This window comes from Danio rerio, chromosome 23 (assembly GCF_052040795.2).
Source record: "Danio rerio strain M-AB ecotype USA chromosome 23, GRCz13ab, whole genome shotgun sequence".
Classification (NCBI taxonomy): domain Eukaryota; kingdom Metazoa; phylum Chordata; class Actinopteri; order Cypriniformes; family Danionidae; genus Danio; species Danio rerio.
Genome location: NC_141043.1, coordinates 41467501 through 41489318, shown reverse-complemented (window position 1 = coordinate 41489318; position 21818 = coordinate 41467501). Strand labels below are relative to the sequence as shown.

Sequence of the window (21818 nt, the reverse complement as noted above, 5' to 3'; positions counted from 1 at the left end):
AAACCGCAACATCAAATGCATGAAATGACTCACATTTGTTGATGGTGCTGGCGGGGTTTCTTTCTGTGACTGAAGAACAAACATATAAGATATAAAAATATCAAACAGCTTCTGTATTTTTTTTTTAGGACAACAGAAAAGATACTCAAAGATGCCATTTTAAATTGTAAAGAATTCTGTGTTTTTGAAACTAATTAAGACAGCAGAAGTCAATAATTTATTTTATTATTTAGTCTGACTTGTTTACTGTTCCAAAACATTTGAAATGTTTCTCAAAATAAAATTTATTGTGTTCAAATGGGTAAAAGGTTTTCGTTTTACCCAAACATTTGAAAACAATATATTTTGGTTCAGTAATCAGTAATCACAATACCATGAAAAAGTGATATTTTTATCCTAGGTTATCAAATCTTACACCAGCCCATGACTATATACAGTTGAAGTCAGATTTATTAGCATTTGCATTTATACAAAAGTTCGATGGCATAATCGAGTATGTAAAAAATAAAATCCAACACGGACAGTCTCAAAACCCTTTTTGTAAGAGGAACTACTTTCTTCCGCCATTCATTCACATCTGCAGCTGACGTCAGAACAGCAAAAATTGCTCATTCACCAACGTCAATTTAGAGTTAGTGTTTGAAGGATTCTTTAGAGTAATGTCTACAGTGATGACAAAACAGCTGATTTTGCTCACATTTTAAGATTAGAAGTTCATCTCAGACTAAAGAGATTTGCAAGTATTTCTCTGTCGCAATCGAGAGATTACAATATTACTATGCAATAAATACAGCACTACAACCTATAAAAGAGAGAGAGAGAGATTGATTTAGAAAGTAATTTATCGTTTTTTTTAATGATTTGATTAGCTGTAGTTTGAAATGACGCTGTTTTTCTCTTAGGGCTTATTATGCCTTTATGTCGCCATCTTGTGGATGAACATCGTCAACCGTCTTTGCTCAATGACTGATCGCCGTCGACGTGCTTTCCATCAGAAATTATAAATATTTAAAATAGGCACTATCCTTATAAATAAACTGCATAGTTGCAATCTAAACAACTACACTCTTGACTAAAAAGCCTTAAAAGTACATTATGTAGCCCAACAGCAGCAATATTTGTCAAACTGTAGAGCATAGGTCTCAAAGTCAATTCCTGGAGGGCCGCAGCTCTGCACAAATTTGCTACAAACTCTATTCAAACACACCTGATCCAACTAATCAAGTGTGTTTGAGAGTAGTGTTGACCATCCTGATTAGTTGGATCAGCTGTGTTTGATTAGAGTTGGACCAAAGCTGTGCAGAGCTGCAGCCCTCCAGGAATTGAGTTTGAGTTCTATGCTGCAGAGTGTCCTCTGCTTGTTGCTGTATGTGGGTGGACTAATACACAAGGGTGAAGGGTTAAGAGGCCGGATGAGTGCTGTCACTGGCAGAATATCGCACGGCTATCAGCCAATCGGATTCAAGAACCAGACAGAACTGTTGTATAAAATATGATTTAATATAATGAATAAGATAGTCTGTTACCTGTTCCTTTGAAGCATCGGCGGCTTTGGCTTCTTTGCTTGTTTTGGTGGAAGCCTTCGAGCGCAGAAAAGAGAAAGGAGACAGATGAACGTTAGAGTGGCTGTGAAAAAGCGTCACAGTTGCGTGCTTAAGCATATAATGCTCCTTCAGGTACTCCATGTCGCACAAGCGGGCCTTCTCGTGAGCACAGAGACCTCAGAAATGCATCTTTTGTCAGGATAATGCATGACTGTCAAAGTCAGACGCCGTTTCGGACACACAAAGAGCTGGCTGGCAGGGGCCGCTATGCATGTGTTTGTCGTATTGAGTCGCTCATTGTTTTGCGGAGATGGCGTAGGCCTTCCCGTGCTTTATCACAACTCCGAACGCACAGGCCTCTCTTGTGAGCTCACATTATGCAGCAAACAAAAGCCTGCCACAGTCGGACAAGGCCAGAGGCTTGATTTAGCAGAATGCCAACGATAGTTTAACAGATTAAAGACGCAGGGCAACAAATACCACAATGATGGAGTGGAAAATGCACCATTGTGGTCTAGCACACTAGTTAGTTGTAGAGCAAAATGCTTGCTTATGTTAAGGTTTTTAAAGTCTCTACTGCTCACAGAGGCTGCGCTGAAAAAAATGACTCATTGGATTTACTCGATTATTTTAAGGTAAGTGGTTGCAAACGATTTACATGGGCTGAATTTAGACTAACAAATTAAATTTAGTAATCCTCAACTTAAATTGTTTGTTTAAATTCTGCAAATATAAATCATTTGTAGCCACTAACCTTAATAAAATTGAGTAAATACAATGAATATTTTTTTTCAGCGCAGCCTCTGTGAGCAGTAAAGACTTTAAAACATTGATTCATTTTATTTACTCAATTTTATTAAGGTTTAGAATTTAAACAAACTAAATACGTTGAGCATTACTAAATTTACTTTGTGTAAATTCAGCCCATTTAAATAGTTTGCAACCACTTACCTTAAAATAATGTAGTAAATATAATAAATCTTTTTTTTTCCTGTGCATTTATTTGATAAAAAAACAATAAAATGCATAAAATTTGGATAAAAAAAATAAAAAAAAACAGTTTCTATGTGATTAAAGGCAGGTACTACAGGCTTCATTTTTGGCATGATCCTTCAGAATGCATTGCAACATAAATGTTTAACTTATTACTTTCTTCAAATTTAAGTGGATTGAACATGGAACAATTTAGTCATCCCCTAAAAACCTCAAGAATTGTGTTGTTAAGCTTAATTGAAATGAGTAGTTTAAACAAACAGCAAACTCAATTCTTTGAGTGTATGTGTCTGTTTCCATTTAAATTCAAGTTGTATAAATAAAAACAACATTACGAATGTTGCCCTCAATTAAACTGATTTGCTTTAACCTTCTGAGCTGCACATTAAGGCTGTTTTGGACCATTTTTTAATTTTGCTTAAACTGAGTTACTAACACCATCAAATTTACAGTTTTTTTTGTTTGTTTGTTTTAATGATAAGCATTGCACAAAAGGTCAACCAGGCTGTTTTGATGCCTGTTAAATAGTTAAAAAGGTAAATTTCTTTAGTCTTTTAGGCAGTTAATTCAGCTGTGCGATTTTAAACCATCCAATTTTGGCCAGGATTTAAATAAAAACCAATGTATCTTATATAAGTATGGAATTTTGCATAAATAAGTTGCGAATAAAGCCACATTTCCATTTTAATGTCTTCAAAATAATGAAATGATCACTTCCTGGTACTAACGATCAATGTTAAATCAATGACATTTGTAAAGCAATGTAGCTTTTTTACTTACATTACAAATGAGATGACACGCAATGAAACACGCTTTATGTTATATTGTATTCAGATGCATGTTTTTTTGGGCAATTCTGGAGATTTTAACAATCATTTTGTTGACAGACTTTGGTTTGTGCAATTCAGAACGACTGAGGCAAACTTTTTGAGATGTTGTGCATTGAAATCTAATTACTGGTTAGACCAGTTGTCCAATCATCACCGCATCATCAGTTTTTTTTTTTTTTGACGTCAAGGAAAAGGGTATATACAGAAGGACTTTTAATTTAAATAAGCTGGATTAATCTCTTCTGGTGAACTGTATGTTGTTCCAATATCGACGTGTTTAAGGTCTGTTTTCCTTCAAACTCAACAATCTCCACTGCCTGATTGATATATAAAGTGGGTCTCTGAATGTGCAGGAAACACTGCATTAAATTCCCTTTTTACACTCCGTGTCTTAAAAATATGAACATTTGTTCAACTAATTTGCTTATTTTATTTTACTTTATTATTTTACTCCAGTATTTTCAATAGAGTTTTTTCGCTAGCCTGCTGATCCTGACAGTGCGTGCATGTAAACGGCTTTTCATCTCATTTTACGCTTGATCAACTAAATAAATGCTGAAGTCATTGTATTTTAATTACATTACAACGTCGATGCTGTTAAAGGAACCTTATAAAATTGGAAAAAAAAGCACATTACCCGTTCACCAGAAGTTTACTGGTATGGGAAGAAACACTAGCTGTGCATATACCCCATTTAAAAGAATGTCAACGTTTATTTCCATGCCTTCTTATATTGAATTAACAGTGAGTCGAGATATTATATAGTTCACTAGTGATAACAGATTACATTAATGTATCATTGTAGTTAGGAATGTAATCTAGGTTACTCATTCATTTTCTTTTCGGCTTAGTCACTTTATTAATCTGGGGTCACCACAGCGGAATGAACAGCCAACTTTTCCAGCATATGTTTTTTACGCAGAGGATGCCCTTCCAGCCGCAACCCATCACTGGGAAAAATCCATACACACTCATACACTACGGTCAGTTTTAGCCTACCCAGTTCCCTAGCACCACATGTCTTTAGACTTGTGGGGGAAACCGCAGCACCTGGAGGAAACCCACGCGAACACGGGGAGAACATGCGAACTCCACATAGAAATGTCAACTGACCCAGCTGAGGCCCGAACCAGCAACTTTCTTGCTGTGAGGCGAACGTGCTACCCCCTGCGCCACTACGTTGCCCCAATTTAGGTTACTCCTTTAGGTAATGTCATCTGACTACTTTTAGATTATTTTTTTATGTAACTTAATTTAAATGTATACTGTTTGTATATAAAAAGATAAGAGAATAAAATATTTTTTTATATTAAAATAAAAAAATGCATTAAACCTTACATGAATTTAATGAAACTTACTTACTTACTAACTTACTAAAAATGAATTAAAATGTATTATTTAATTAATTCAATCATTTTCCTTCGACATAGTCCCTGATTTGTCAGAGGTCCCCACAGCAGAATGAACCATCAACTATTATGACATATGTTATACACAGTGGATGCCTTTCCAGGTGCAGCCCAGTACTGGGAAACACTCATATACACACAGTCATACACCATGGCCAATTTTGTTTACCCGATTCACCTATAGCGCATGTATTTGTACTGTTGGGGAAACCGGAGCACCTGGAGGAAATTGACACCAACACATAGGGGAACATGCAAACTCCACACAAAAATGTCAACTTTTCCAGATGAAAATCAAACCAGCGACCTTGTTGCTGTGAGGCGACAGTGCTAACCACTGAGCCACCGTGCCGCCCTTATATAGCATTTAAATAAAAAATTATAATAAAAGTATTATTATTTTATTTATTATTTACCTGCATGTTAACATAATAACATTAAACAGCTTTAAAAAAAAACGAAGGTGTGAATGTGTTTAAGTATTAACCCGGTTAAACTGCATGAGAGGTGTTTTTTTCCCAACATATTCAGAAGCAAGGATTGCAAATTACTGTACATGACTGTCCTATATTGTGAATACTCTAATGGCAAAACACATTTTGAAGGGTAGGATGTTTAGAAAGAAAATCTTAAAAGAGAAAATTATAAATAGAGAGAACTAGTAAATTATGAATAATTTACAGCCATCATATGCAATCATGTAAATCTCAAAACAGTAAAGATAATCTGATTAGGACAATTTTAAAATGTAATATACTGTAATTACTGTTTATTTAAAGAGATAGATCACCCAAAAAGAACACTTCCTCACCATTTACTCACACTTAGGTGGATCCAATTTCGTTCTTCAGTTAAACACAAAAAAGAAAAGCAGCCATTGACACCCATAGTAAGAACAAAAAATGCTATGGAAGTCAATGGAGGATTTTTTTTCTCCAGCAATCTTAAGTATATCTTCCTTTGTGTTCAACAGAAGAAAGAAACAGGTCTGTTAGACAGTAACAGACACTGTAAAAGATGCTGGGATCCACACGATCTCTTCATCTCAGTGATAATTGAGTAAGTTAACTGCATGGCTTTTGTCATTTTAAGTAGACTGAACATAAAACAATCAAGTTGTCCCAAAGAAAACCTCAAGAATTGTTGTTTCAGCTCATTTTGAATAAGTGGAGTGCATGGAGGATGAATAAATGATGACAGAATTTCCATTTTTGGGTGAACTATCCCTTTTTTAAAAAAATGCTAGCTATATACCACTATATGACAACTCAACTGAGACCGCAAAGCACTTAATTCACTAATGTAAGTGCTTCCAATTCCCTCAAAACCATTAAGACATTTAAAATGCAAGTGCATGTCATACTTACAAAAGTTTTGAAAAAGTTCATAACTGTCTTTTCTGCTGCTTTGGCCTCCTCTGACAGGTTGTTTTCTTCTGTGGTTTGCACAGGACTGGGTTCGAGGGCTTCAGCCTTGGGCTCCGGCTCAGGCTCTGTGCTGATCTTTATGTCCACTGGATCCTATAGACAAATCCAGAGAATTAGCCCTTGGAAATGTGTTACAAGCCTTACAGCTGATGTGCAATGGATGCATTGAAATGGAGGCACAATTCCATCCATGCCTCTGCCTACTCGATCCATCGGCAACAATCAGCCTTTTATTAACGTTGTTTCCCCCCCTCACTCATTGATATTCAGCAATGCGCTGGACTTAAAGTCTGTGTGCGCTTTATCTGAGAAAGTCAAATGTGTCATAATTACAGTTGAAGGCAAATTAAGCTGTATTCATCTGTATCTTTTTTCAATTGTTTTCTGATGATGTTAAATGGAGGAAGAAAACTTTGACAGTAATTCGTATAAGATTTTTTCTTCCGGAGAAAGTATCTTAGGTATTTATTTTAGTTTGGATGGAATAAAAGCAGTTAAACAAATTAAAGTTAATATTATTAGCCAACTAAATAAATTATTTTGTTTGATTGTCTACAAAACAAACCAATGTTATCCATTCATTCATTCATTCATTCATTCATTTTCTTGTCAGCTTAGTCCCTTCATTAATCTGGGGTCGCCACAGCGGAATGAACCGCCAACTTATCAAGCAAGTTTTTGCTTTTCCAGCCGCAACCCATCTCTGGGAAACATCCACACACACACACACACACACACACACACACACACACACACTCATACACTACGGACAATTTAGCCTCCCCAATTCACCTGTACCGCATGTCTTTGGACTGTGGGGGAAACCGGAGTATCCGGAGGAAACCCACGCGAACGCAGGGAGAACATGCAAACTTCACACAGAATCGCCAACTGAGTCGAGGATCGAACCAGCGACCTTCTTGCTGTGAGGCAAACGTGCTATCCACTGCGTCGCCCTAATGTTATTCAATTACTTGCATAATTAACCTAATTAGCATAGTTGAGACTTTCAATTGGACAATAATAACAAGAAAAATATTATTTACGGTCACTTTGGCAAAGAAAAAAGAAGTTAGTTATTAGAAATGGCTTATTAAAACTATTACGTTTAAAAATATGTTAAATAAATCATTATATTAACGGGCACTGAGATATTCATTCCTTTTTTTTAAGTCCCTTTATTAATCAGGAGTCGCCACAGCGGAATGAACTAGCAATTTATCCAGCATGTTTTACGCAGCGGATGCGCTTCCAGCTGTAACCCATTACTGGGAAACCCCCATACACTTTCATTCACACACATATGGACAATTTAGCTTACCCAATTCTCCTATAGCGCATGTCTTTGGGCTTGTGGGGGAAAGCGGAGCACCCGGAGAAAACCCACGCCAACATGGGTGAGAACATGCAAACTCTACACAGAAATGCCAACTGACCCAGCTGAGGCTCGTACCAGCGACCTTCTTGCTGTGAGGTGACATCACCACCCACTGCACCACCCCACTTGGGAAATATTTTTTAAAATAGTTCAAATGTCACAGAGTTTTGACTTCAACTGTATATAATATAGCCTGTGCTTTCCTTGTTATAAATTACTGGCAATTAGATTCTGCCAAATTAATGGCGAAACATAATGGTGAATGGAGAGGAAGCGTTCAGTCGTAGTTTTTCATTTGCTATTAGATATTCATTCATTCATTCTCTTTTCGGCTTAGTCCCTTTATTAATCAGGGGTAGCCACAGCAGAATGAACCGCCAATTTATCCAGCACATGTTTTACACAGCGGATGCCTTTCTGGCCGCAACGCAACACTGGTAAACATCCATACACTCTTGCATTTACACTTATACACTACCGACAATTTAGTTCATTCAATTCTCTCATAGCGCATGTCTTTGGACTGTGGTGGAAACCGGAGCACCCGGAGGAAACGCACGCCAGCACGGGGAGGACATGCAAGCTCCACACAGAAATGCCAACTAACAAGCGACCTTCCTGCTGTGAGGCGATCGTGCTACCCACAGCTCCACCGTGATGCCCTATATTTTTAATAATATGTAATAATAGTATTTCATTCATTTATTTTCTTAGTCCCTTTATTATTCTGGGGTCGCCACAGCGGAATGAACCGCCAACTTATCCAGCATGTTTTATGCAGTGGATACCCTTCCAGCTGCAACCCATCAGTGGGAAACATTTATACACACTCATTCACACACACACACACACACACACACACACACACACACACACACACACACACACACACACACACACACACACACACACACACACACACACACACACACACACACACACACACACACACACACACACACACACACACACACACACAATTCACCTATACTGCATGTCTTTGGACTGTGGGGGAAATTGAAGCACCCGGAGGAAACCCACACAAACACAGGGGAACACATGCAAACTCCACACAGAAGTGCCAACTGACCTTTTGCTGTAAGGTAATTGTGCTACCCACTGCGCCACCAAGGTGCCCAATTTATTAATATTGTTATTATTATTATTATAATTATTAATATTAATATTCATATCAATGTTGACTAAAGTTGCTTATTGTAGAAACTATGATATTGTACAATTCAAAAGTTTGGTCAAAAAAAGTGTCAAGAAAGCAAAAACAATAAAACTGACAATAAAATCTATCCAAAACTCAACAATAAAGTTGAAAATAGACAATAAAATTGATCAAAACAGCAAATTATTTATGTTAAAACAGATTTTATTTAAAAATAAATATCAATCAAAGACTGAAGATTAAAGAATCAATGTTTTATTCATAAAATAATCCTAAAGTTTCACTAAAATCAACATTTAAAAAATAAATTAGGAACCACAATTAATACCAGAGCACCAATAATAACTGATCATAACACAGCAGCAAATCAGCTCATCAGGATGCTTTCTGAAAAACACTGAACACTGAAGTAATCAGCCTGTAAAATAAGCATTTGATCACAAGAATTGAAATATAAATATACATGTATTCACTGATTCATTTTCCTTCAACTTAGTCCCTTATTCATCAGGGGTCGCCACAGTGGACTGAACCACCAACTATTCCAGCATTTGTTTTACACAGCAGATGCTCTTCCAGCCACAACCCAGTACTGGAAAACACTCTTACATTCACACATTCATACACTAAGGCCTATTTAATTCATCCAATTCATCTATAGCGCATGTCTTTAGACTGTGAGGTAAACCGGAGCACCGGGAGAAAACCCATGCCAACACGGGAAGAACATGCAAACTCCACACAGAAATGACAACTGGCCAACCCGAGACTCGAAACACCAACCTGCTTGCTTGTTAAAATGAACCTTTTATTTATCAAACAATCCTGAGAACTAAAATGTAAAAAAAAAAATCAACATTTAAAAAACAAATTAAGAACCCCAATTAATGACTGAGCGCCGATAATAACTGATCATAACACAGCAGCAAATCAGCTCATCAGGATGCTTTCTGAAAAACACTGAACACTGGAGTAATCAGATTGAAAAATAAGCATTTGATCGGCTTAGTTCATCATGGGTTGCCACAGTGTAATGAACCGCCAACTATTCCGGCATATGTTTTACAAAGCGGATGCTCCTCCAGCCGCAACCCAGAACTGGGCAAAGCCTTTGATCGCAGGAATTGAACTATAATTATACATTATTAAACATATTAAAATAGAAAACGCTGAATAAAAACAATGTCACATTATTACTGACTTACTTTTCAGAAAATAAGTGCAGCATTATTAAAAAATAAAAATAAAAAGTTATTTAAAACTATTAGCCAGAGTATATAAAGAGAATAATCAAGCATGCTGACAAACGTTTGTGTTATTTTTCGAGGTAGCAAGCATCAACATCACTTTCAGCAACAACTCGAAGACAATCATCTTGAGGAAAGGCATCAGTTGAGTCACATTGAGTGAGTTATTATCGAAGTCTCGTAATTGACCTTATTTCTTACGAGCAAACTCTTCCAGACAAACCCCAATGGTGATGTGAATACTGCTTTCGTCAGCATACACATCTACACTGAGCGGTTTACACGAAGCATCCTCTAAAACCTTAGTGCAAACAGACCTCAGCTGGGAGAACAGTTGAGCAGAGTCCACAGAATTGCATTTACTTTGAGGTTCTCCAAAGCGTTGAGCTTGTTCTTCTATAACCACCCAACTTTCTTCATCTACAGCCGTGGCTCTGCCAGCAGCTGAAGCTAATTCAAAAGCAGCAGCAGGAGTGTCTTCTTCTTCTGCAACCATTGCTTGTTCAACAGATGATGTTAATGGCTCTTCTGCGACAACCCTGAGCTTGTTTTTCTGAAGATCATCTGGTTCTTCATGTATGTGGCTTATGGTTTCTGCTACAGATGCATTGGCAGCTAATGCTAATTCAAAAGCAGCAGGAGTTGGCTTTTCTTCTGCTTGTTTAATAGATGATGCTGTTATTGGTTCTTCTGCAGCAACTTTGAGATTGTTCGTCAGACGTTCATCATATACATGGCTTCTGGAGTGCTGTTCTTGAGGAATCTGGAGAAGTTGTTGTGGAGGAAATCTCAAATCTTTCATGGCACTGACTGGTTCTTCAGAATGAGACGAGATCTTTGGAGGCTCTTTGGAAACATCTGCATCAGATGTCAGATGTTTGGTATCATTTGGCTTATTCTCGGATGATAATTCTTCTGATATTATGCTCTCAACTATTTTTATAAGCTCTTTGTCCTCCATCAAAGCTTTTTCAGCATCCAAAGTCTTCAGTTCTTCCTCTCCTGGAAAGTCAGCGTTCACCATTGCTTCTTCAGACATCAGATGTCCCACATTTATGGCTTTTCGTACAACTGGTTCTTGATTTTGTAGCTCTTCAGCAACTACAACTGGAGCTTGTGCAGGCAAATCTAGTACAACCTCCAGGTAGGTCACAGCTTTATGCATGCTTGATGACTTTTTGGTTGAGTCTGAACTTATGGGTTGAGCAGGAAGGCCATCAACTAACTCCGTCTCCTTTTGGTCTGTGTTAATGAAGACTTTGTCCTTTTAGAATGAGAAATTGGTAGATGTGAATCAGCATTATATGTAATTTTGCAGTTTGTTGTTGTTGGATGCTCTGGTTGATGCTCTGATGAACACTTCAGGTATCCGTGTAGAATGTACCATTGTCAATAGAAATGCTAAGTAAAAGCAACACCTTTAACTTACGATATTATAGTGAATGTGCTTTAATGTTTATGGCTTATTGTAATTGATCTGTTTTATTTAAGCTAGTTACCAAGGAATTATCTGTCATAGACATGTACAATGTCAGCTGTCATATTGGTATATCTTTTTTTTATTAAGTTTTAATAGGTTAATTTTTTATAGTTATTACGTTATTGGACTGATCTATTATTTTATACAGTTTTTCAATAAAATCATTTGTCCACTGTATTTGTTTGTCTTTTGTTTTTATAATCAGGCTAGAGATAGGCTAGTTTACCTCGAGACTGGCCTATATATCGGTAATTGGCAGGTTATAGGCTAAAAATGTTCTAATTTTCATGGAAGTACTAAAACTACAAATTAAAAATGAAAGCAGCTATAAGAAAAACAAATATTAATAACTTCCTTTAATTTGCTAATATGTTAACAGCTTGCAACAAGACTTTTTTGTTGCTTGTTCAGACTACTAATGAAAAATGAGCTGAAACAACACAATTTTTCAGATTTCGTTGGGACAACTTAATTGTTCAATCCACTAAGTTTAATCCACTAAAATGTTTAAAAGCTAATAAGTTTTAACTTAATTCCTTAATGTTATCCCAACACAAATAGATTGTGTGGAACCCAGCATTTGTTACAGTGCAGGTCTGAATGCTTGTTTTCAATATTTCACTGCAAAGGTATTTTGGACTTCTTTTAACTTTCAATCAAAGGCCTTTACTGTGGAACAGGGGTCACCAACATGGTGCCCACGGGCACCAGGTAGCCCACGAGGATTACATGAGTTGCCAACAGGCCTGTACTAAAAATAGCTCACCATTGCATCACATACCAGTAAGCTGAATCTAGTATTTTTTTCAAGCTATTCTTTTTAAATCACACCTGCATTGGTGTAAAATGTGTTAATGACATTAAGGTATATATATATATATATATATATATATATATATATATATATATATATATATATATATATATATATATATATATATATATATATATAAACTAAAACTATTTCAGACAAAAAGTGTTGCATATTGATATTTCTGTTTCTTACCTTGTTAAATCATTGTTGAGAACTATTGTGAGAAATCATTAACATGATCAGTGTCTTCACATAGATGAATATCATTAATCATTAATAATAACATATGATTAAAAGTAAATTGAGAAAAATTGTTATTTAAGAAGTGTGTATCAAACTGGTAGCCCTTCACAATAATTGGTACTCAAGAAGTAGCTCTCAGTTTCAAAAAGGTTGGTGACCCCTGCTGTGGAATATCAGAGTATTGAACCACGTTCCTTCTTTTGTATGCATAAATGAAAGCACCAGAAATAAATTTGTGGTTGCAATTCACTTAACAACTACCGAGGTCACTAATAACAAGGGTTTTTGAATTCGAAATAAAGGTTCGAGAGCTGTAACTGAGGTGGTGCCTTTTCAAAAGGAACATATTTTGAATATATCGATCTCGTCTCAAGTGCTGGGGCGTTAAGAGCCTTTACAGTTGTGGGTCTGAAAGTATGGAATAAGTTACCGTTAAAAATCAGAAAAGCACACACTCGATCTATTTTTAAATCGATGTTAAAGACTCATGTTTTTTCGAGTGCATTTAGCATTCCCTAATAGCAGTTCCAGGCAATACTAAATTGATTTTTTCTTGGAAACTTTTACTGTTGTTACAATTGTTTTATATTGTAGTTTTTATTGTAGTGTATTGCTGTTTTTACTTGCCCCTGCAAGGTTGTAATTAAGTGTGCTCTAGCAATACATTTTGACTTTAAACTTTGATTTTGACATATTTGTGCCTAAAGGGTGCATATTGGTACCCTAAAGGTTTTAACACTACCTAAAGATTACAAGAGGTAGACTTTTGTGCTTTTAGATACTAATATGCAGTGTTGGGGGTAATGCATTAAAGTAATGTGAGTTACGTAATAATCATACTTTTCTAACTAATGAGTAAAGTAATGCATTTATTTTAAAAATGAAGTAATATTTGAGTCACTTAAAAAAAAAAAACTCAACTCAAGTTACTTTTTTAATTATTAACTTAAAAATATTTGCTTAATTAAAATGAGTGCAATCACGTTGAATCACACCCAATGACAGAATATGCTACCCGCATAAAGAGACAGAAACCAAGATGGCAGAGCCTTACATTTCTGTGATGGAAATATTCTCATTATTTTGAACACATGGAAGAAAAGAGGATTATAGTCTCAGTGGACACTAATTTTACTGAACTAATTAGACAAAAACACAAAAGTAGCAAACGCATTGCTATCAACTTTCATTAATCTGTATATAAGGCATATATAGCGTCAGGAAGTTCTCAGAAGGTAACAGTATTCATATTTGTTTATAATTAGTTTTTAAAAGGTAAATTACGAGTATGTTCCGTTTTCCTTTACATGTTTATAATTATAGATGCGTCAATTTTATCTACGCACAAAATATTTTTGAAGCGATTTTCTTCCACATAAATATAGGTGTAGGTTATACAATGTGTCATTAAATAAAAACGTTGTCCATTTAAAAAGTTCTGAAAGAGATCAAGCCTTAGGCAGGTCAGAAAAAGTAACTTAAAAGTAGCAGAACTCATTACTTTCCCCACACCGGGCGTCAGTGTTAACGCTTCCCATTCACTTTGAATAAGTGACGTCTGGCATTGCCGTACTGCATTGTGGATCCGTTGGCACCGCTTCAGTGGCGTTGCTCACTGCAGAGGTTGGGAAATTCTCAACTTTTCAAGCACCAACGGAAGCGTCAGCCAATCAGATCACTTTATGCAAATATCCCAGCTCAAAGAGTAGCCGATTGCGGACTAATTTCATTGGTTGAAGCTGTTATGAGGATCACGTCAGCCCCAACTTCAGACACGCCCTTAGTCAAGAGTTGACGCCGAAGCCCCATGTAAATGCATGGTAAGCAGAGGCATAGCAGACATTTTAAAAGTGGCAGGACAGCTGTACGAGATCTAAAAGTTAAAAGTGAGAAGGACGTATGCCCCCCTGTCCCTTTCGGTTGCTACGCCCCTGATGGTAAGTAATGCAACTAGTTACTTATTTGGGGAGGAAGTCAATATTGTAATGCATTACTTACTAAAGTAACTTTCCCCAACACAGCTAATATGTATGGAGATACCAATATGGACCTTTTAGGGATAAACATATTTTCTTCTGAACAGGTAGTACCCCAATGACAACTCCTGTATCTTGATTTCTGAGAGAAAACAAAAAATATAAAAGCATTTTAGGAAAGTATTTGCAAGTTGTACTTACAGGCTGTGCATCGATTTTCAGCTCCAGCACTGTCACTGGTGCGTCCACTGTGTCATTCTTTTCTGATGCAGGCTTTACTGGTTCAGGCTTCTTTTTGAACATTTTACCAAAGAAGTTGGGTGCCTCATCTCCACTAGACTTAGGGCTGGCTTTTTTGGGAGGCTCTGGCTCTGTTGTGACTGTGATTTTTTTCTCAGGTGTTGTTTCCACGTGTGCAGGTTTGTTGGCTTTACTGTTGTCAACCTCCTCCTTTTCTGGTGGTTTTGGTTCCTCTTTGACAGTCACTGGTGGAGCTTCACTCTTTTGCTCTACTGGGGCTTCTTTTTTAGCAACTAAACAAAAGATAAAAGAAATTTCAGTGCTCAGCAGAATTGAGTACACCTCATTGTAAAAATGATTATTTTAATCCATTTCTCAGTGAATATAGACAATGTATTTTGGTGCATTTAAACAAAACAGATTTGTTAAACAGATATTTATTGAAATAATTTAGGCACCAAATATATTTAGAAATTGAAAGATAATACAAATAAATTCAAGCAAAATATTGCAAAAAAAAAAAATTACAAATTTAAAACTTTCAAAACAAAATTTCAACAGTTTTTTGTTTCTCTTAATTTTTCCTCTTTTTTTTTTAAATTTGTATTTAATATTTTTCTATAACATATATATTTGGGTGTGCTAGTTTTTGGACCGTTATCGTAAGTTATTTTGTTAGATAACTCCAGATTTGGCTTCAGTACTGACTAATCTAATGTATATGCACAAATATAATACTGTATAGCTTCCTATTAAAAATATAAATTTAAAAGATTTCTGGAGAGGTGTACTTATATGTGCTGAGCACTGTATATACAGTTGAAGTCAAAATGATTTACCCTCCTTTGAATTTATTTTTTTCATTTAAAGTATTTCCTAAATGATGTTTAACAGAGCAAGGAAATTTTCACAGTAATTCCGATCATATTTTTAATTTTATTTGTTTTATTTCGACTAGAATAAAAAGAGTATTGAATAAAAAATAAATAAATAACTTAAGCATTTTGTTTTTCGATTGTTTACAGAACATACTATTATGTTTAGAAACGTGTAGAATTTTTTTTTTCTGTTAAACAGAAATTGGGGTAATAATTCAGGAGGGCTAATTCAGTGCCTTTAAATGTGGCATTGAATTAATGAGGTTGCTTTAACATTCACAGAATTTTACATTTATGAAAAGACGTATTAATAATAATAATAATAATAATAATCATAATCATAATAATAATAAATTATTTGATAAAATTTTTTTCGTTCATTTTTTTTCGAGAGCACACTTAAAAATAAAATATCTTTATTTGTATCTATACTTTCATGAAGAACCTTCAACATCTATGTAAACTTTGTATTACAAAAAATATATATTTAATATACTAAGAAAGCTTGTTTACATTTTTTTAATTATTTTAATAACTAAGAAAAACATATTCTTTAAGATCTTGTTGTGTGTAAGAAAGAGTGTGTTTGGGTGTTTCCCATACATGAACATGGCTGAAAGGGCATCAGCTGCGTAAAACATGTGCTGGATGAGTTGGTAGTTCATACCACTGTAGCGACCCCTGATTAACAAAGGGGCTGAGCCAAAATAAAATGAAAGAATGAATGAATATCTGTTGAACAAAAGGTTTATTAGAGAACCACAAAAAGATTCCTATAATCAAGATTCCTATTGGGAATTTTGTATCAAAGCTTTTGAAGAACCATTTTGGATTCTTTAAAGAATTTTCTCAGCATGAGGACTACAAAAATAAGAACCTTTTGTGAAATAAAAAATATTTTGATGGATGTTGAAGGTTTTTCATTGGACTATCAATTCAAATAATACACTTTTTTTTTTTGAATAGGAACTATTTTAAAGGTTCTTTACTGCAATATATACAAGGTTTTGTATGGTGGGAGTACTTAAAACTGAAAATGAACTTTTCTAATCATCTCAACTTACATGAGTCAAACTGACTAAAAATATTAGGTTAAACTTTGTATAATTAAAAATGTTTTTTTATTAATTTATTTATTTGTTTTCGCCTTTCTCGTCCCTTTATTATTATTTTTTCTTTCAGTTTCGTCAATTGGTAAAGTTTGTTCCTCCATTGTCGCCACTGGCTTCCTTGGTTGGGACTTGTGGAGCTGCGCATCGATGTATTTGCTCTTCAGTGTTTGGACTTTCAGCAGTGAAAATTAAATTACACTGAACTGAGTTAAACTGAACTGAACTTCAACTCTGAAAACTGGACTGACACAGTTTCATTAACATGTCGAGCTTCTTTGACACAATCGTAAAAGCGCTATAGAAATATAGATGTATTGAATTAAATAATCCGGGTTCCCCAAAGCGGAATGAACCGCCAATTTATCTAGCTGTTATGTTTAGCGCAGCGCATGCCCTTCCAGCTGCAAACTGTCACTAGGAGACACTCTCATTCACACACATACACTACAGATAATTTAGTTCATCCAATTCACCTATCGCATGACTTTGGACTGTGGGAAAAACCGAGCATGCAAAAAAAAAAAAGCCAACTAACTCAGCCGAGGCTCGAATCAGTGATCTTCTTGCTTTGAGGCAACAGTGCTACCCACCGAGCATCGCAAAATTAGTAGTTAACTAACTAAAATAAGTTAAAGTAATAGAAAAACATTTGTTGTCATGACTTGCGTCTTAATTTTTTCAGTGTATGATTTTTTTTTTCCCTAAAAGTTTTACCTTATTATTTTTTAAAGTTAACATTTGTTTTTTGGTTATCGTAAATAATATCTTTTATCTTTTTGGATATCAGTTTTATAATATCTCTGACTAATAATAAATCATTACACACCCATTTCTTACAACTTGGCCATTATTTGTATTCAGTTTAATGCTATTGACAAATGAAAGTGACTCCATTGCTTCCTGAGGTTACCGCCAAAATAATACAAACAAATTAAACAGCGCTATGCATGTGCATATTGCGTAAAGTATTATTGGCCTTGTTTCAACAAGTATAATAAATAAGGAAAGCAGGAAATCATGCATTTATCAGGGTTTCTACAGGTTTCATCAAGTCAAATTTAAAGTGAATTTAAGACCATTTTAAGACCATAATGAATGAAATTTCAGACTTACACAAGGCTAAAAGCTAAAGAGTTTTTAATAGGCAAGTTAAAACCTTAAAAACAAATAAAAAACTAAAGTTATTGTAAGGAAGATAATTAAACCATATTAACAAGAAAATAGAGTTAATACCCATTCAAAATGATTTAAGACCTAAAACACAATATTTCAGTAGATTTAGGACTTTCTAAGGCCTAAAATTTGTTTTTTGAAACATTTAAGACCCTGCAGATACCCTGATTTATCTACTACATCTAGCAAGTCAACAACAATCAGAAAGCATGGGAAATATACTTCACTTCAGCAAAGGCTTGTAAGCAATTACAAAGTAACAATGCACACAGAAGTCAAATTAAACATTGCTTTATCCACTACAACACCCCTAGTTTATACAGAGCTCTGCAGCGTGTTTTCAATTGTGGGTGGACTTGGTGAAGTAATCCAAACAATGTAAATGTCAGGTTAGTTTGAAATAACTCTTGCAGATCCCTATTTGAAGATTATAAGCAGAGACAAATGTAGTTATATGAACAGAATAAATGTGCCATGGATCATACATACCAGGTTCAGTTTGATCTGGAGTTGGTACAGCGTGCCCGTTCAGTTCTCCATTGTGGACTTTTTTCTCAGGATTTGCCTGGCAAACAATATTGGTTAGATTTATGATATGTTGTTGTTTTACATTACTGGCAAACACTGTGGATGATGGGAGCTTGTTTTTTTTTTTTTTTTAAATATGCAGGGTTGACTCAGTAAATAAAACACCATCACATGATCAATAATGTCAAGAGTGTCAAAGAGAAAGCAACAAATATACAGTTCCAGCCCAAATTATTTAAAGAAAATGTTGCAATGCATTATATGCAATAATTTACAAGCATTATATATATATATATATATATATATATATATATATATATATATATATATATATATATATATATATATATATATATATATATATATATATAATATATATATATATATATATATATATATATATATATATATACATACATATACATATATATATATATATACATATACATACATACATACATAAATGATTAAAATGACCTAAAAACAAACTTAAACGTATCTGTTTTAGTAGATCTATACAAATAAAGACTATTAGCTTCTGATAAGAAATTCTGAATAATAAATCAACAACCTGATAAAAGGCAGATAAAAAATTAAGAATACAAAAATAATTGTAAACCACTTTTTAAAAAAATTCACCTTTTGTCGTTTTTTCTGGGCTGATTGTTCGTTTCCCATGTTTGCTTCAAGTCGGCAACTGAATATTTGCACTGGCACTAAAAATATGCAGAAGACATTGTAACTGAACATTAATATTAAGAAAATACCCCCAAATATTTGTTCCAAACTGTTGCAAGTCTTGAATTAGAATTAGATATTTTTTTTGCATTGTATTTGTGACTTCTTTTCATTGTGATGCTTCATCTCATATTAAATAAGTAGTTTGAACAAACAGTTCAAAAGGAAATCTGTTAGTTTTCTTAATCAAGTGGCAGATATTTTCTCCTATTCAAAGTATAAATGCACTTAATAATAATAAAAAAAACAAATTGCATTTTAAGCTAATTTTTGTTGATTTAATAATGTGCAACCCCAAAATAAATAAGTTAAATCTATTAAAATACACTCATAAGAGATTTTTGCTGCTTGTTTAAACTACATATTTAAAATGAGCTGAAACAACACAATTCTTAATTTTGTTTAGAGACAATTTAGTTTTACGTTCGATCCACTTAAATTTGTAAAACAAACAATTGCAAAAACAAAGTTATCTTAATCGATTTGTGTTAGGACAACATGAAGAAATAAAGTTAAATGTAAGTGGGTTGAACATAAAACAATTAAGTTGTCCCCAAAAGAAAAATCTAAATTAATAGTTTGAACAAGCAGCAAACATAATTTTTTTAGCACAATTCAAAAGAAAATCTATTAATTTTCTTAATCAAGTGACAGATTTTGTCTCTCATTCAAAATAAACATACACGTAATACTTTTTTTATTTCCATTTTAAGCTAGTTTATTTTAATTTAAGAATGCGCAACCAATAAATAAATAAGTTTAATCTATTAAATTTACACTCAAAAATTATTTTTGCTTCTCGTTCCAACTACTTATTTAAAATAAGCTTAAACAACAAATTTCCTGTTCAATCCACTTAAATTCATAAGAACAATTAAGTTAACTGGATTTTTTATTTCAATTGATTTATTTTGAACACAAAAAAAATCATACACAAAACAATTAAACAAAATACATTTCGACATGGTTGTAAAGGAGCAGGATGAAGTGCAAGCTTATTATTTACCCCACCCCATTATCACACACATCATTCATCTATTACTTATCTCTTCTGTTTACATGAGACATACATGAGCTTTACATGAGACATTTCATCCTTTTGGCATCTTTAACATATTATATGGTTACTTCACATTTGTACATTTACATTTTATAACACAGACCCAACAAATACGGTCACACTTTATTTTGATGGTCTGTTTGTTGAATTTAAATTGCATTGCATCTACATGCCAAATAATTCTCATTAGATAATAAGTAGACTGTTGGGGTTCAGGTTAGTGTAAGTCGACATGTAATTGCAAAGTTACTTACAGTCAGTTAAATGTCTGTTAAAGGAGCAGTATCAGCAGATATTAAGCAGACAGTCTACTACTACTTAAATGCATCATCAAAATAAAGTGTTACCAAAAGATACATAGTATTGCTAGCAGCCATTAACTGAAAAATATCTTAATACCTTTCTCATGCCAACATATTTCTTTAATAATATATATTTTTTACATTTTTATTTTATACTTTTTTCCCTTTTTTACAATCACCTCTAATAATCGTTAAATTCCTTTAATAATTTATATCTACACAACTTTTTAATTGATTAATATCCTGACATAGTTTGAGAATCTGGTCCAGATTGTTCCATAATTTCACACCACATACTGGCATACACAAATGTTTTAAAGTTGTTCTTGTTTTCAACCTCCTAATATTTTGTTCATCTCTCAGATTATATCTAAGTTAAAGTAATCTAACTTGTGTGGAATCCAGCATTTAATACAGGGTGGAGTCACTTATAATGTTTTTCATATATGCATTCACTCCCAAGCAAAGATGATAATTAAACATTAATCAACACTTTAAATACATCCCTTAAATCTCTCATACTAATATTCAATTAATAAAAATAAATATTTGTATTTACCTTTCCAGCGTCAATTATAGCGTCTGTGTACAGTTTCCACAAGCTGTATTAAAGTACTCTCCGTCAGCGCGAGTGTGTGTGCACATATACCTGTCCTATTAGAGGGAGGAGCTCAAAACTGATCACCTTAACAAACCCGAGAGACCAAACAGTGGGATGAAAACCAGCCTGTGACCCCACAATCACTGATCCACTCACAATCATCTCCTATTGTTCAGCAGTGATCGGCTCGTCCACTTTCAAAAAAGTGACAAGATTATCAGTGATTAAGCATCAGACTGTGTTGAAAGCAGTGGAGCGGAGAAAGCGCTGATCTGAGAACAGCCTGTTTTTTGGTAGGTGTGGTCGGGCCCAAACAGGATGTGTGTAGAGGATATAAAGCTAAAAAAGTTTATTTGTGCAGTGTGGCTTTGCTTGAGTACAGAGTACATGTTGCCGAGCTTATAAGACTAAGCCTTTGTTTGTTTAATGATTCCTCAAGCTGTTGGCTACATGGGGAGGGATGTGAAGAACTGCTAATTGCAGGGGTGCTGCTGTGAGTAATGAGACAGGATAGTGAGAAGACAATTCACACATTAAAGAGGATTTGATTAGCATGGAACAAGAGTTTACGAGTGTCTTTTTTAAGAGCAAAATAGAGAGAGGTAGAGAGAAGTAGTGTTGTCACGATACTTAAATTTGATACTAATCGGTAGTGACATTTTTTAAAT

General features: G+C 34.5%; 1 protein-coding gene across 51 annotated transcripts in view; it reads right to left on the bottom strand.

Moving 5' to 3' along the window:
- The window catches only part of bcas1 (brain enriched myelin associated protein 1), a 49813-nt gene that overhangs the window by 15127 nt on the left and 12868 nt on the right, over positions 1-21818 (bottom strand). For 34 of the 51 annotated variants that reach the window (XM_087305735.1, XM_087305757.1, XM_087305738.1 and 31 more), the window contains 6 exons: positions 19089-19165; positions 18411-18486; positions 14720-15051; positions 6144-6296; positions 1527-1580; positions 34-69 (listed from right to left, as the gene is read on the bottom strand). In XM_087305735.1, the coding sequence (XP_087161861.1) occupies positions 34-69; positions 1527-1580; positions 6144-6296; positions 14720-15051; positions 18411-18486; positions 19089-19165 (728 nt within the window). 51 annotated transcript variants of the gene reach the window in all.